The sequence below is a fragment of the Podarcis muralis genome, chromosome 1, assembly GCF_964188315.1.
Source record: "Podarcis muralis chromosome 1, rPodMur119.hap1.1, whole genome shotgun sequence".
NCBI classification, from domain to species: Eukaryota; Metazoa; Chordata; class Lepidosauria; order Squamata; family Lacertidae; genus Podarcis; species Podarcis muralis.
Window position 1 is genome coordinate 28,833,354 of NC_135655.1, and position 17,039 is coordinate 28,850,392.

General features: G+C 41.4%; 1 protein-coding gene across 19 annotated transcripts in view; it reads right to left on the reverse strand.

Moving 5' to 3' along the window:
* Window positions 1-17,039, reverse strand: part of NRXN3 (neurexin 3) — a 1,192,693-nt gene that overhangs the window by 782,756 nt on the left and 392,898 nt on the right. For 17 of the 19 annotated variants that reach the window (XM_077925136.1, XM_077925127.1, XM_077925120.1 and 14 more), the window contains 2 exons: window positions 6,525-6,728; window positions 223-249 (listed from right to left, as the gene is read on the reverse strand). In XM_077925136.1, coding sequence (XP_077781262.1) covers window positions 223-249; window positions 6,525-6,728 — 231 coding nt within the window. The remainder of the gene's footprint in view (window positions 1-222; window positions 250-6,524; window positions 6,729-17,039) is intronic. The other 2 variants (XM_077925103.1, XM_077925114.1) reach the window with 1 other exon arrangement.

A 17,039-nucleotide genomic window follows, 5' to 3' on the forward strand; every position in this document is an offset into this window, starting at 1 on the left:
TAACATTTCATTTGCCCCTGGAGAAATCTTTCACACACATTACATTCATATATAGAGCCGTCTCAAATCCTCAAAATCTACAAAATCCCAAAGCATTTTCTTAAAGCGAACTGAAAAGAAGAAACAGTTTCTAAAATAGCAATGGAAAGAATGTTAATTTCTTTTAAATATATATTTATAGAGAGAGAGAGAGAACAAAATGAAACTTGAGGGGAAACTTACTGGCGTTACAGTTTATCCTGATACAGTCTAGATGGGGAAAAATAAATGAAAGATGAAATTGCATCCTTCAAGGTAACAGCTGCAGACATCCAAAAACAATCAGTCCACCCTTCCGGGGACAGACACACGCAAAGAGATGTGGCCATTTTATATTTATATACATTCTGTACAAACTTAGGAATGGCTGCATAGCTACAGTATATTCTACAGAAATATCAGAACCATGTATCTAACCCAGAACTGCGTGTATGTCTCTGTGCATATGAGTGTATGTATGTGCAAAAGAAAAGAAAAAAGAACAGAACAGAAAAAGAGAGAGAGAGAGAAAAAAATATATATACTATATACCACTATGTGGCAAGTCGGGAAAAGAGTGCATTGAATATTATCTAGTGATTCTAATCAATAACTGCTAATTAAAAATAGCTGGTATGTCACTTAGGAACATATATTCTCCTTCAAAATGCCAATCTTTCCCCCATTACATATAAATATATATATATTTTAAAAACCTTCTAGGATTCTTTTAAGAAGGGCAACCTTTACACTGCTTTTTTTTGAATTACCCATGTGTCACTGCATAAATACAACACCTACCTGACAGTATACCTAGAGTTCTGGCTTGGAAAAATCTGCTGGTGCAATACTTAACCCTTTCCACCACTGCTAAGAACAGGTCTGTTCCTTTTGCAATAACCCAAAATTCTTTGGGAGAGAAAAAAATGTGTGTCATCACTGTTCTCCAAGATGAGGAAAGGGTTAACATACTGCCCCTTGTTTCCTGTCATAAAATGGCCACTTGCAAACAGCTAACCGCACGAACGCCCAGCCCAGATTTCAGTTCAGTTTGGAGGATTGGGGTATTTTTGATTTGGGGTGGGGGGCAGTTGCTACAAAGACAGCCAGTCAGCCAGTTCTTCAGAGCCCTGTCTCACCTTTCTGTCTGAATGTTAGGACTGAATGATGCACATACAACATTCAGGAAGAAGGTGAAATAGGCAGTGCAGAGGCAGGTCTGGTCATCTTTGCCAACTCTATATGCTTCACTCAGATGTTTCAGATAGTACAAATGGATAAAAACAAAGGAGGAAAAAGAACCAAGGTAATCCTGAAAACATGTTTTGCTTTTGGTAAAGTATCCCAAAGGCTGTGTACACATGAGCAGCTTAAACTGCAGCTAGGTCACTCTTTTTCTGAATTCAAATTGAAGTTGGTTTTGCGGGAAATGCGTTAAAATGTAGGCTATATTAATAAAAAAAAAACAGGATGCAGGACAGATAGTGAATTTGACTGGAGGGCTCTTAATTCTTAAGGTCACGAGCCACTGTTTCACAGTCCCAGCAATCCAGACTATATCATGCTATGTGTGGTATGTATATATAATGTTGGGATAGCCAGAAACTTGGAGAGTGGAGGATGTTGTATGTTTCAAGAACGCATGAAATAGAGTGGATGGTGTTACCTACTCTGTGCTTAGGGGAACAACTTAATACCCAATGAAAATGACAGTCCTTCATATTAATGAGAAAAAAATGTATTTTTTATTTTTTATTTTGGAAAAAGGTGGGAGGAAAAGATGACAAGGAATCTGAGTGATCAGGAATAAACCAATCAGGATCAGTGAAGCTGTAGAGAGTCTGTTTCCCAGCAGAACTTCTCGTAAGAAAATATGGGTTTGGTTTCGTGCGATTAGGTTTGTCATGTGTCGTCAACCGCAACAGAAAAGTGGGAGCAAACAGTCCTTGAGCATTTGGTACGATCACCACACAGAGGTGGCTATATCCCTTTTGCAGATGTGTGCTGGTGGCGTGAGATATCAACATAGATAAAAGCTGCTTCTATAAACAAAAATCTTCCCAAAGCTGGGGGAGAGGAGGAGGATGGAAAGGAGAGAGAGAGAGATTATCTCTGAGCTCAAATGGCTGTGCTTGGACATCCAGCTAAATAAAACTTTAGTGCGGTAAGAATGAATTTGGGAAAGCCTTAGGCTTGTATACACAGTTTAGCAGTTTAACACCTGAATCCTAACTGTTGTTAATCTCAACTATGGTTAGTTAAAACAATTCAACTATGGTTTGTTAAAAAAATTCAGGTTCAGAAACCATAGTCTGAAGCTGGCCTATTTCACATAAACCATAATTAACCACATTTTGCTAGGTTTGGACAAGATGAGAAGCTAGAGTTGATCTAAAATTGAAGCGGAAACTTCCAAACTCTTCTTCATGCCTGTGCAGGAAGTGGGGGCGAGGGAGAATACAACACCCTGAGGCCACCTTTGTTTTCATCATGCTAAACTATGGTTTAACATGATGTCTGAACTAAGCCAATGTTACAGTTATTAAAAATGGGTTTTAAACCGGAGTAAAAAGAATAGGCTGATAACACATTAATTCCATTTAAGGAACTTGTTTGAAGTTGCAGAAACTGCTTAGGATTCCCTCACCAACTGTTCTGTTATTATCAGCCTTTTCCTACCTCTTTTGGGTATTATGAACAGATTTATTTGTTTAAGTCTGACATTCTGTCCCTAGCTGTCATTCCTGATTGTCTGCAAAATGGAGCAAGCGCTACTTTCCCTTCCATTCTTTGGGATTCTCTGGTCATTCTTCATTGCAATTTCCATTGTTTGCTCTGACTTATAAAACATCTCTGTTAGGTTTATACAACTGAGATTATACCTATCAAGGTGTGCTATTAGCAAAAGTGACAGCGCAGAGGGAGGTGGCGGCATACACAAATTAAGAGATGGATGTCAGCAAAAATTTTGATATTACAAATGTTATCAATTCTATTATAATTTTTATAATAAGTAGCCACATAAGACTTCCTTCGGGGAAATGAAGGAACATACACCATAGTGCTTCAGCAGAGAAGATAGCTGGCCCATGAATCAATCAAGCTTGGAGATATATATATGAAAGAAACATAAATGAATGGCTGTCAAATCCAAGGTGTCACTAGTATTGCTCAAAAGGATGATGCTTAGCACAGTGTGAGATTGGGAGGTGGAGATGACTGACCACACTTCCCTGAAGGAGTCTGAGTCAAGAGAAGCTGGCCATAGGTCCTGCCCCATGGCAGAAGCTTGACCGCAGTCCAGCAGGAGGGAAAGTATGGGAGGAGGGATGGAGAAGTTGAATGATCTTAAAACATGGGCCTGTGGCAGTACTGCAGTGCCAGTCAACCAAACCAGAATGCTGAATATGAAGGTGGCTGTTTCTTCACGAGCGGCCATTCTTCATTCTCTCAGCACATGCTTTAACCTACAGGGTTAATTCTGGGGCATGTGGCTCACTGAAGTCTCTCTCTTTCTCTCCTCCCCTCCTTCTTCACCTCCTCCCTCCCTCCCTTCTCCTCCTCCTCCTCTTCTTTCTCAACAGAGAAGTGAGATCTCTCATATTTGGTTATCTACTCTTTACAAAGTCAAGGGTCCAATATGTTGTGAGGTGTGTTGTTAAGACAGAAAGAATGCTGCCCAAAGCTCCCATTTTGGGGAAGTCTAACTACTCCTTAAGTAAGCAGCATATAGATACAAGAGACTCTCTTCCCCCCTCTCCTCCAAATCAACCTAACCTTCCTCTCGGTTTTTGTTTTTGCTCAAAGGTGTGGTGCAGGTGAGAAGGATATGCCAGCCCCTGCAGGCTGCTCTGTACACTCTGTTCGAAGGGCTGTTTGCTGTGCGGGCCGCAGGCTTCAGGCCTTTGAAGGGTTGAATACCATCTTTTGATATACCATGACGGATGGGGTGTAAAGAAGCTTTTACGACTTGGATACACAGCATAAAGAGATCACAGAAAAGACCTTAATAAACAGACAACCTTTTAAGAGAAACCAAATGGAATTAAAATGTGAGGGGGACGGGGAGCAAGCACAAGAATATTTTATACCATTCAAAACAGTCTTTGCCAATATGTATTTATGGCACATCAGATTATTCATATTCCAGCTATGTGATTTCCAGATTGGTTTTTTTTACTTACTTGTAGTTTTTGACCATCTGTTAATTATGAGAAGGCTACATCTATGATGTAGAACCTGTTGTGGCTTTTCAGATTTTGCTGGACTTCTAACTCCCGTCCATCCCAGCCAGTATGGCCAATGGTCTGGGATGATAGGAGCTATAGTTCAATGGCATCCTGACTCAAAAACTTCTCAGAACTCTCTACATCATAATTACATCATAATGGTCCAAAGAACTATAATCCAGAGTATTGGTGTTTGAACTACCTGAGATGGTAAACTGTTCTTTTTTAGAAGGTCTCATATTTTACTTGTGTCTTCAAATCTATTGTATTTTTGGCTATTTATTATGGGGGAGTATTTGTTTCAGAACCCAATTGATATCTGAAACCTTTGCAGATCTTCACTACTGCATAATTGAGCTAATGCTCTGGAAGTCACCTTCAGAGCCCTGCAAGACTGAAGCTCCTTTTCTGCAGCAAAGCTAGAGTGATGCTGCAGTTATAGCAGGTAAGAAAAGAGACCTGAAGTTTTGGCTTATTAGAGTTACTTTGTCCACTAAACTTCAGACAGAAGTCTCCCTTAGGATTTTTCATGCAGTGCCTTTTAACATGAAATCTTAACTAAAAGTCTGCACAATACAGTCCTACATTGAGACCATCTCCAACCATGTTGAATGAGAAGTGCTGAAATAAATATGTGTGCATCCACTACCAACTCCTGTTCCTAACCCTCCCCCCTGCAAATTTCCATTATGTCTGAAGCTTTTTTAGATGAGTAAGATCATGTAAGACTACTCTCAAACAACTTGTATACATTCATGAGCTTGTGAAATTGTTAGGGAAGTCCTGAGAGGAGGACTGAAGGTTAAGCACTGGCATCTCAGTCAGTTGCATTGTGAGGCTGGGTTTCCTTTTATGAGCAATGGTGACCTCACACAATACCATATTTGCCAAGCTATGACCTGATCAACAGAAAAGCTTATAGTGGTTATGAACATAGTAACATCTGGGGTTTTAAGACAGCCTCTCAAGTGAGGCCCTCAGAGCATGCAGCAGCAACATCCACAGCTATGGCTTGTGACTTCTCTTTGAGGCAGGCAAGTATAATCAACAAGATGTAAGCATTTTCACTTTCCATTAGTGACAGAGGAAAGAATATTGCCTATGCCAGGCCCTCCATCTCTTAATAATTGCTACCTTCTGCCAATGGCAGAAAATGAAGGCATTTGTTTTCTGGGAAACAAAAATGAAGCTTTTTGATTTCTAGAAAACACTTTATATGAATATGAAATATCATCAGCGAATGGACTGAGAAAAGGGCACAGAGGTTGCCTGGTTACAGCAGTGTCAGAGGAGAAAGCAGCAACATACTGAAATTTTGCTTTCAGTACTTTAGAGTGGATGACACTGAAGGAACAGGGGGCCTTTGAGCCTAGAGGAGTGAACAGAGGTGGCCCACGTCTCCTGTGCTCCTTGTATTGTTTGGGGACTGGGGGTATTTTTTTTTATGAGCAAACGCAGTATATTGTTCATTGTTTTGGGGGCTGGATGTAAAAAGGTGCTACAAATCATTCTAATGCAATTTAATACAAGCATGCAAATATTAGGGGAAAGGATTAACATCCCCCTGTTCTGCAATCCAAATAAGTTCCTTATCTAAAATTGTTTACATGCATACCTTGCCTTGGGTAGGTGGGTGGGAGGCAATCTCTCTGAATATATTCCTCCATTTAATTAGCACGTATTCATTTATATCTGAAATTCATTCCCTAGTTGTCAGCTTATTTTTAAAAAAATGTTGTACAATATTTGGTAGCATAAGTCCTGAAAATTAACAACCCTACTTCCTATATGAACCTAAAAGTCATTGGACGATAAGAGGAATGCTTGAAATATAAAACACTGGCTTCTTAAAAACACTGTAGCTATATAGACCCTTCCCTTTATGCCTTTGTCATTTTTTGTCAAACACTTTTGACTGTTTTGAATAGTAATAGAGAGGCTGGATCAAATGAGGATGTGATTGATCAAAAGATGGACTGAATAGCATGTCTTACATAAAGCTAACCAGTTCAGGAACAAGAAAGGAAACTTAAAAAACAAAAACCAGACTTAAAAATCACATTACCCATAACCAGGAATTAACATAAAATCACCATGCAATGGTCACTGGAGAAATTATTTCTCCATCATTAATACTGTTACAGAATACATCAGCAACTACTTATAATTCAGTTAAACCAAACGGGGGGGGGGGCAGGGAAGGGGGAGACAGACAAGAAAACAAAACAAGCTCAAAACTGAAAGCCGGAGGTGGAGGGGGGAATCTCTGTACAATACCTAGATTGACCATGAGTTTGACACGGCCTCCATCCAGCTCTAGCCGCAAGGTATCGGCTGAATCACGGGATGTGGTGGCCATCAGGAGCCCGTAAGCCCGCTGAGACATGAAGCGGAAGGACACATCCTCTGCCTCTGTGTGCATAACCATCGGCATAATGATCTTCATGTACATGCTGCCATCATAACTCAGAATCGATGCCTCTGAAAAAACAAAGAAAAGGAAAATAAAAATTAATCGCTATCAGTTCTGTGCCCTCCAGATCTTGAATGATCCCTCAGTACTTAGAATACAACTGCAGATAAATTGCTTCACTATGCATTGCTATAGGCTAGCAGCCGTGAGATTTTTAATAGGAAGTATTGTTGTGTTGAGCTTATCGTGTTGCACACCAAAAACAACATGGAGGCTAGATCAGTGCTAGCAATGAAGCTTCCATTTTCTCCACAAATTGGTTCCAATATAGCATATGCTACCCATTCTACCTGCCTCAGGTGTTAAAGATCTGCTTTCCTACAAATCAAGCTAATATCTGCAGTTGGTCAATAGTAATGGCTTAATTAATATGGAAAGGAAAAAGGAGTGTAGGGGTGGGGTTTTGGGGGGAGGGATAGGAAACCATTTTGTAGCAGTATTTGAACAGAAGATTGCTATAGTGGATGGTTCTTCTTCTTCATCTTCTAACACATTTACTCAAAAATTACAATAGAGCTTTGTCCACTGCCATAATATCACAGAATGATCACTCCAATCCTCAATCCCTCACCATGGTCATGTTGACTCACCAAATATCCTCAATAGGAACTCAACTACAAATCCGATTTACTAGACAGTTCACTTGTCTAGTGGATGGTTCTTTGAAAAATATTTTAAAGTGATGTTGTTGTTTTATTTATTTTAAAAAATGTTACTTCCATGAGCTTTGGAGTGAAGGGAAGTTAAAATTCAGATGAAACATCTCATTATTCTCATGCTTAGTGTGAGGACAGGAAGTTGAGACAAATTAACCCATGATGCCACGTGCATCATAGGACATATAGCACACATAACCTAGACCTAACAATCACTAGTTTTCCAGTGGAAAGGTTTGCTAACTAAAGGTAATAGATATTACTTAAGGTGTGAAGACACTCAATTGACTGTTGATATATACTTCTGCTCCAGCAGGACATTTCCCTTCCACTTGTGGCCATCTGCTGCCAACTGCTCTGTGTGAAGGCATCCAGGAGAGATACAGTGGCAGGTTAAGACAACATTAAGTGCCTACTCTGGAGCCAAGTGAACTGCTCCCCTCTCTCTGGGTCACATACTACCAACTGTCCTGCAGAAAGAAATCCAGGAGAGAGAGAGGCAGTGGAAGACAAGCCTAGGAACTTGTTCCTGCTCCATCTGCACTGTTCCCTACTCTGCTGCAGGGCCACATCCATCATCAGCTGCCCTGTAGGACAAATTCCTAGAGAGAGGAGGAGGGAGGTGACAATGATTCTTGGAGCTTGTATTGCCCCAGTTCTGGATAGTTTTGGTTTATGTGCATGGGTTGGTCGGTTGGATGGTTTTAAAAAATGTAGCTCTACATTTTATAAAAAATATGGAGCATTTGAAATATTATATTACAAATAAAATTGAAAATACAAGGCATTAAAAATAAATTATAAGCATTATGAGTTGTTTTGAGGGCACCCCTCTAAAAGTGGGACAACCCCCCCCCCCCCACTGATCTCCAAGTTGACTAGCACCTGCTTTTGGTCAAATTCACTAAGGTATGTGTTATCGCATGGAGTAATTGCACCCACACCCTGAATACTGAGATGATGCATACATATTGAATAAGCTCTGTCCCCGTCTTTCTTAGCATTAACACAAAGATTTGCAACATAAACAAACAGCTGTGTGGGTACCGGCTGAGGCATGCCTGCAATTGTAAGTATGTATATCAGCACTATAGTGATTTGCTGACACTTACATACAGTCATCAAAATTCTAGTCGCCAAACATATTGCCTATCACTTTTAGTTTCTCTTAGTTTCTCATTATTCAAAACTAAAGTGCAATTCTCTATATTTCCACATTAGTTCGCAGTTTAAAAAAGAAATCCTCATGAAAATTCGCCAGCATTTCAATGTGAATTTCTCCTAATTTACACAATTTTGTATGCAGTTTTGCCAAACATACACATCTGTGCAAAGCAGTGTTCCCTAAATAAATCCATGTTGATATGTTATTTTTTCTTATATATTCATTTTTATGAACACTTTATCAAAATATATGCATGTCTGTACCTGGTTGGAGAACTGCATTGCAAAATTCAGAGAAGTGAAAATTTGGAAGGATGGCTGTGTTTTGATTCATGTATTGTACAGGAACATGTGTGTTAGGTAGCTTTGTTTTAAAATGTGCACTGAATTGAATTGCAGCCAATTGAACTGATGTGTAAAGTAAGGCTGCAGACGCAGCAGCCTCCTCAGATGCACACAAACTATTGCCCCTCTTCACCTACACACCATTTGCCATGAGTGCAAACCAGCTGTGCTCCCTTTTCACAAGGTGCTGCTGCAGAGAAGCAAAGCACAGCATGCTAAATGCAATTCCAATCGCTTTCACTTCTGCACTCCCAATACTGCCGCTTCCAGCTGCTAGTAGAACAAAATGTACTCTATATTATACACACACTTACTGGCTGCATGTAAAGAAACACAGTCGCGCACACCTCCCCGCTCTTGCTGTGGACTGTATTAGGAAGTGAAGTCAAGCATGAAATGGCTCTTTTTGACACCTTCAGCTCGAATGTGCCCTGCCTGAAACTGTCTGTGCCACTCTCTGGGCATGTGTGTAGAGCTGGCAAGTATCAGTGCATGTGGTGCCAGTGAGCATGGGGATTAATCGGCAATAAGAGGACCCAAATCCTTTCTTTCTTTCCTATTTACAGATAGATAGATGGCACGGTGAAAGCCATTTTGCTGCTTCGGAAATCTGAAAACATTAGGCAGCCCTTTGAAACCTGTGAATGGTATTGATAGAGGAGATGTGGTTCCACTCTTTGCTTAAGATGTACGGTATATTGATTGGTTCAGGAGGGATAGCCTGTGTGGGTTATATACAGCATTCATTGTTGCCAGAGATGTGTACAGATGGTGTTGCTAGATGTAATGTGGGGTAATGGTAGAGTGTTAGACTAGGACCTGGGAGACCAGGGTTCAAATCCCCTCTCAACCATGAAGCTCACTGGGTGACCTACCTCACAGGATTATTGGTTGTGCTGACAGTTAAACTCCTTAGCCTGCATTACACTTTGATTTACAGTTTAAACATAGCCATGGCTTCTCCCAAATAATAATGAGGAAAAGTACATTCTGCAACAAAACAGATTTTCTATAGGAGTTCTTTTTCATCCGAGTGCCCCCAGGGCCTTGGTACTCTTATGTAGTTAAGTAGGAGGGAAAGGAATATTGTTCATAAGCATTTCACACAGTCTGCCACAACTATCATTAATGTTCATCTTAAAGTTCCAAGTATATATTTGCAAAGCAAGAAAATAATTGCTTTCATAATGTATGATTGAGGCTGCATCCAGAGAGTTGTTAGGAGATCCCCTCTCAGAGCTACATTTTTCAGAGTGATTTAACAACCAACCCCTCTCACCCAGGGAATTCTGGGAACTGTAGCTCTGTGAGGGAAATCAGAGTTTTTTAAACAACTTTCAGCACTCTTAACAAACAGCAGTTCCCAGGATTCTTTGGGGGCATCCATGATAGTCATATGAGTGCTTTAAATGTATAGTGCAGATGAGCCTAAGATGGTAAAATTAGATGAACTCCCTGGCAAAGAAAGAAGCTGGGATAATGGATCAACGGCCAATACAGTGGTACCTTGAAACTCAAATGGAATCCGTTCCAGAAGTCAGTTTGGCTTCCAAAATGTTCGGAAACTAAAGCACGGCTTCTGATTGGCCGCAGGAAGCTCCTGCAGCCAATCGGAAGCCCCGCTGGATGTTCGGCTTCCAAAAATAGTTCGCAAACTGGAACAGTCACTTCCAGGGTCGGGAGCCAAAACATTCGAGAACTAAGCTGTTCGAAAATCAAGATACAACTGTATTCAAACAGCTGTATTGTCATTAAATCTATCATACAGTTCAAACAATAAATGATATTTTAATTTAAATTTTTCATATCAACAGACTTCATATTATAATTTGAATTGTATCATACTTTCAGGTAGCTGAACTGGAAAGGGAGTTTGGACTCTGAAGGAGCAGGGGGACCTTCTGGATGCATTCCTATCATTTAAGGCTCAGGTGATCTCTGTAGCACCAAGTGCCTTCCATCAGCTTCAGCTGGTGGCCCAGAAGTGCCCCTATCTGGACAGAGATAGCCTAACTACCTTTGTGTATACTCTGATAACCTCTAGGTTAGATTACTGCAACAAGTTATATGTAGGGCTGCCTCTGAAGACAGGTCAGAAGCTTCAGCTATTGCAGAACTCAGCTGCCACATTGCTCACTGTGCAGCTTGAGCATATTACACCAATCCTGGTCTGATTGCACTGGCTGCCAATTAGTTTCTGGGCCCAACTTAAAGTGCCACTTTTTACCTATAAAGCCTTAAACAGCTCAGGACCACAATACCTCAAGGACCACCTCTCCCCATATAAACTGACCTGAACGTTGTGATAATCATCTGAGGCCCTTCTTTGTGTGCCCCTCCATGAGAGGTTCAGAGGATGGCAACATGAGAAGGGTCTTTTCTGCAGTGGCACCCCCATTTGTGGACTGCTCTCCCCAGGGAAACTTGCCTGGCGCCTTTTTACATATCTTTAGGTGGCAGACAAAACATTCCTTTTCTCCCAGGTCTTTGGCTAGTTAAGCAACCTGTAGCCTTTTAAACTGTGGTGCTGTTTGTTACTATGTTGTGAAATTTTGTGTTTTTATACTGTAAACTGCCATGTGATCCTTGAATGATGAAGGGCTGTTTAGGGGAGAGAGAGAGAGAGAGAGAGAGAGAGAGAGAGAGAGAGAGAGAACTATAAAACCACACATTCTCCGATATCTCCTGGTTGGTGCTCATGGATTCTACTCCAGTGTCTTCTTCAGATAATCAGTGTCTAGAGCTCATGTATGGCAGCAGACAGAGGAGGGAGAAGAACAGACAGCAATTCAACCACAGACTATCATGCCTAGCAAGCTAACTGGTGAAAGGATGAGCAAGGCTGTTTTACCCTGCGCTAAGACATAACACATGTAATTATGGCACAGGTGCCCAAAGTTAATTAGTGGAAGCATTAGCAGTATCTTTATTACTTCAGACTGGTCAATTCTGCTGGAAGCCCATAAATGACCCATCACTCCACAAAAGAAGAAAACAGGATGGGGAGCGGAGATAGCCAAACAATGTGGATAAATGGAACAAGGGTAGCCAACGTGGTGCCCATGTTGTAGTCCAACCTCTGTAGGGCTGACTAAAGCTGAATTGGCTGAATGGCAGAAGGAGCATCTGTAGAAATGTCTAGCATCTCCCTCATCTGTAGAAATCAGTGGTTTTGGGCAGAGTCTCATGGAACTTTGAGTAAAAAGATAAACTGAGTCTTTTCATGTGCTTCTGTTTAACAATTATGGCTGGTGGCTGTCTGTTTTCATAAGAAGAGCGCAGAAAAGAAGACAAAAGGAAGGAAGAATTTATATAAACAAGGTATCAAATGCATTCCCTGAATTTTTGCAAGTCTACCATTATCCTCATTGGCTTGACCTTAAAGTCAAAACCCTGTAAGATTCAGTAGCTCTAACTAGTAAGAACAGCATTAGCACTTGTAAACCTGCCTTGGGACAAAATATGGTGTTCCTCTTTTTGATATTAAACTATCTATTTTTCCTAAAATCCCTATATCTACAGCAAAAGGGGAATCTTATTAAATTGTTAGAACTTGGCATTATTCCTTTCAGGGCTGTGCTCATGGGGGCAGATGGGGGGAAGCAGACCAGAAAGGAAGGTTCAAGAACATTAGGAAAGGCCGTGGAAACATTTGCAGATGGAGGAAACGGTTGCTGGTAAATGTTATTACTAGCCCAGAGACGTGGGGAGCAGGAGCCTTGCTGAATCTTGGCAGGCACATGAGGGAGCCAAAAGGGAGCATTAGAGCTCCTCCTGAAGCCTGCTCCAAATGTCAATCTAACATTTGCAGAAGTGCGCAGAACTGTTTTGAGAAGAAATATCGGACGAGAAGGTCAAGGCTGGAAAAGTTGTACAAAGTCAGCAAGCCAAATGAGAAGAACACATGGGCTGAAATTGTGCTTTGAGAATCCATTCCTTCTTCCATAACTGTGGGGCACGTGTATACTGTGGGGCACATTTAAGATGCAGGCAAAGGGCTTTCTCACCAGGTCGATTCTGATACAGCATGCTTCTGAATACCAGCTGCTGTGAATCACAGGTGGGCAGGGTGCTATTGCACTCATCATGTTCTGCTTGCGTGCTTCCCAGGGGCATCTAGTTGGCCACTGTGACAAAGTGGAAAGGAGTTTAGAAGAGGGGTAAGTCTCCACTGCCTGGCCTACCATTCCACACCCCCCACCACACCCCAAAGACCTTCGGGGGACCTAATCCAGCCTTGGCTGAGCTGGCTTCTGCTGAGCTGGCTGAGCCCCAGTTGAGCCAGGATAGGGCACTTACACCTGTGCTACCTGTTCTCGAAGCTACCAGCATGAGTCTGACCAAACTGCGGGAGGCAGTGGAAGACAGGAGTGCCTGGAGTGCTCTGGTCCATGGGGTCACGAAGAGTCGGACACGACTAAACAACTAAACAACAAAGGGCACTTACACCTGTGCACCTCCAGCTGAACCAGAATGGGAGATTCACCTGACTCAGACATAGATCTGCCTATTCCAGACACAAACTTGCCCACTCATCCTGGGCAAACTTGGCTTTGGATTGTTCCCTACGAAATCTTATGAATTGAATAGCTTTAGGACAGCTCAAGCTACCAATAAAGAGCTATTTGTGGCTTTGCATGATTGAACAAATAATGTAACAAAGCACAACAAACCTTGTGACCCATGAGTGAAATGCTACATTTCTATTTGCCAGAAGAAATTCAGAAGCAGGAGAAAGACAGAGATTATTAAATTTGCCTTAAGTGAAAAAGCCCTGCTTGTAAACTAGTGATTTATTTTTTTTAAGTCTGACAAATAAATCAGCTTTTGGGAAGTGTTATGGAGCAGAGCAGGCAGCAATTAGGCAGATAATGACAGCATTGCTAGCTTGTGGGGGGGGGTGGAGTACAGTATACCATTTAATTTGGGGTTCCAAGTTGCACCTTCCAAACTTAAAAATACAAGTTTAACTATATGGTGTTTATAACACCAGGAGGTGGGAGGAGGGTTCTGCACATCCCTTTCTTACCCCATCAAAGTACTGCCACTTTTCTCTTGCATAACTTTTGTAAAGCTGTAAAATTGCCGGTTGGCGACTGTCTGAAAGCACTTCAGACAAATGGCAATATTACTCTACAGAAGGGTATCATCAATAGGATAGTAAGTTGGGCCCACTGCAGCTTCTAATCAGCTCATCAATAGTGATGTGATGACTCTTTTTCTCCTTAAGTACAGGGCCAATTTGTTTCACAGCCTTACTGCGAGGAGAATTGAAAGAGAGGAAGAGACGTCTATTTTCTGCAGGCCAGACCCAGCAGAAAGGCAAAGGACGAGATGCACCCCCCTTCCTGCAACTGCCCACAACTGGCCCTTAAATATTACTTCAACACTGGCAGGAGAGCAGCATCCTTCACTGCAGCTGAGGGCAGCAGGTTAGCTGAGGGACCACAGGGCAAGCCACCCACAATGCTTTCTCCTGCAACACCTGAGCACCACTCCCTACCCTCACCTCCGCAAGAGTTTCTGCCACCTGAATCAGCCACCTCACTCTGCCTTATGGTAGGGCCAGCCCTGCCAGAGGCTCACAGTGCAATGCGGGCAGTGGTAATAGATGATAAGCAGCACATATATAGGGCTTTCACATATAAAATGGGAAACTTCCCCCAAAATGAATATTTTGGGCAGAATATAATGAGTCCTGTCATCAGAAGCCCTGTGCAAGGACTTCTGCTTGTGCAATGGGCTTACCCCACTGCCCCCCCACCTCCTGCAACTTACTTAGGGAGGCGGGTCTGAAGAACCTATGCAACAGCTCATGGCGGGAGGGACGAGAGGGAGAATTATTCCAACTGGCCAGCTGAAATGCTTGCCCTGACGGAAGGATCGCCTTAGTGCAAGCACTGAATTCCTCGCAAAGACGTTGATCTTTAAATCAAGCAATCCTTTCCTCTTGGTGTGCCACAGCCAGTGCCTCCCACCAGGGAAAGTCTCCCACTGCAGGTGTCAGTCCACTGATGAAGAGACATGTTCATCACTTCTTAACGCCTTGCAGATGCTGGATCTTAGATTGCCTCTGAGCATGTGCAGAGAGTATTTCTACCAATATTATGCGGCTATAGAAAACCTAGATAAGTCAAGAATTTGTGAGAAGAGTACACTGGTACCTTGGGTTAAGAACTTAATTCGTTCTGGAGGTCCTTTCTTAACCTGAAACTGTTCTTAACCTGAGTTACCACTTTAGCTAATGGAGCCTCCTGCTGTGGCCGCATCACCGCCATGCAATTTCTATTCTTAGCATGAAGCAAAGTTCTTAACCCGAGGTACTATTTCTGGGTTAGCGGAGTCTGTAACCTGAAGCATCTGTAACCTGAAGCATCTGTAACCCGAGGTACCACTGCACTTAGGGAAGAATGTTCAACTCCACAGTGTGTTTCAGCCTCCTTACCAGGTTTTATAGAAAGTAAGTACTAACTACAGCTAACTACTCCTGCTTACTTATTTCTTATTTCTTTTAATACCCAGATTTGGTTGCTAATAACATTTGGTTTACCCCTATGTCAAACACATACTTATAGATCATCGTTGAAGGGGTTAAGATGGGAGGTAATTCCTTTTCTATTGCAATCTTGATGTGGTGAAGAATTGGATCAGAACATAGTTATCCCTCAGTTTTCACATTTCTCTGAATTTTGTAATACAATTATTGGCTCCCCTCCTCAGTGCTGCATGCGATCTATACAGAGCACCCCCACATTTACAAAGAGTTTCCTTGGGAATGAAATGTATGAAGTGGAATAACATAATGACTATGTAAGTTACGTATGTTGTGTAATGTTACCACAGAGGACAGAGAGACAAATGACATCATTTTTGGCATAAGACAAACTGCAGTAGAATGGAAGCAGTGATGTATACAGAGCAGAAAGAGACACAGCACCTTCTAACACCCCTAGGTGGGACTGACTACATATAACATAGTGTTACTACAGCATTTCTGGGGAAATGGTGGCTGACTAAGCATGATTAACATTACCTTTCTTTCTTTGCTAAAGAAAGATAGAACATTTTTCATGTATGCAACAACAGCAGCAAGGATACTACTCGCTAAGAATTGGAAAACTCAAGATCTACCCACACTGGAAGAATGGCAGATGCAACTGATGGACTATATGCAACTGGCGGAGATGACTGGCAGAATCCGAGATCTGGGAGAAGAAAGGATTGAAGAAGATTGGAAGAAATTCAAGACTTACTTACAGAAATATTGTGATTTAGTGGAATGTTAAGAAGGATGCTTGGTTATAAATAATTGGCCATCACTAAAATAGATCAGGAATTGATGATAAGAGAGATTAAGAGAAACAAATTTGCAGGAGAATTATTTTATTGTATTTAAGTAAGTGGTTATAGATTTGGAAATAAGATGATAATTTGCTTGACAAAAATTTAATAATGATGTAAGTGGGAGCGGGAGACGTGAGGAAGTTCAAGGATATTATGAAATTTTGTTAAAACAAAGTAATAATGTTTATTATTATTGTATTCTTTTTTCTAAAAACTCTAATAAATATTTATATAAAAAAAAGCATGATTAACATTACATTGTTCTAAATTTCTTTTTTCTCTTTTATCACTTTCATTTTCTTAATTGATAGGGCTACATTATTTATTTAGCAAGCAACTCTGGTTCATTTATTTCATCAGGAGGCTGCATTTAAAACAAAAATAAATAAATCATGACCCACCCATGCATTTAGATTTTAACCATAGGAATAACTCAGATGCATTGGCTGATTAATTTCATACTAACAGAGAATGGCTTGTGGAATCCAGGCAGCAACACCAGGATAAAAATCTTTCCTGTTTGAAGAACGCATGCAAAAACCCCAACTTCAAAAGAAGGGGAACAACAGTATAACTGTCCAACCCCACATTTAAGTGAGAAACTTGGCTTCATTACTCTAGCCCCCCTAGCCAGTTATTATGTTGCAGACTAGGGCCCCAATCCATGTCTAGCCACTTACTTAATGAACTTGTGGCCTTGGGTGGGGGTGATCATCTACATCAGATGTGTCCATAAAGTTCAATATGGACCAGATGAGCATCACAATCCACATTGGGCCCCCAGGAGAATTGGAGATTCTCTAATGTGCC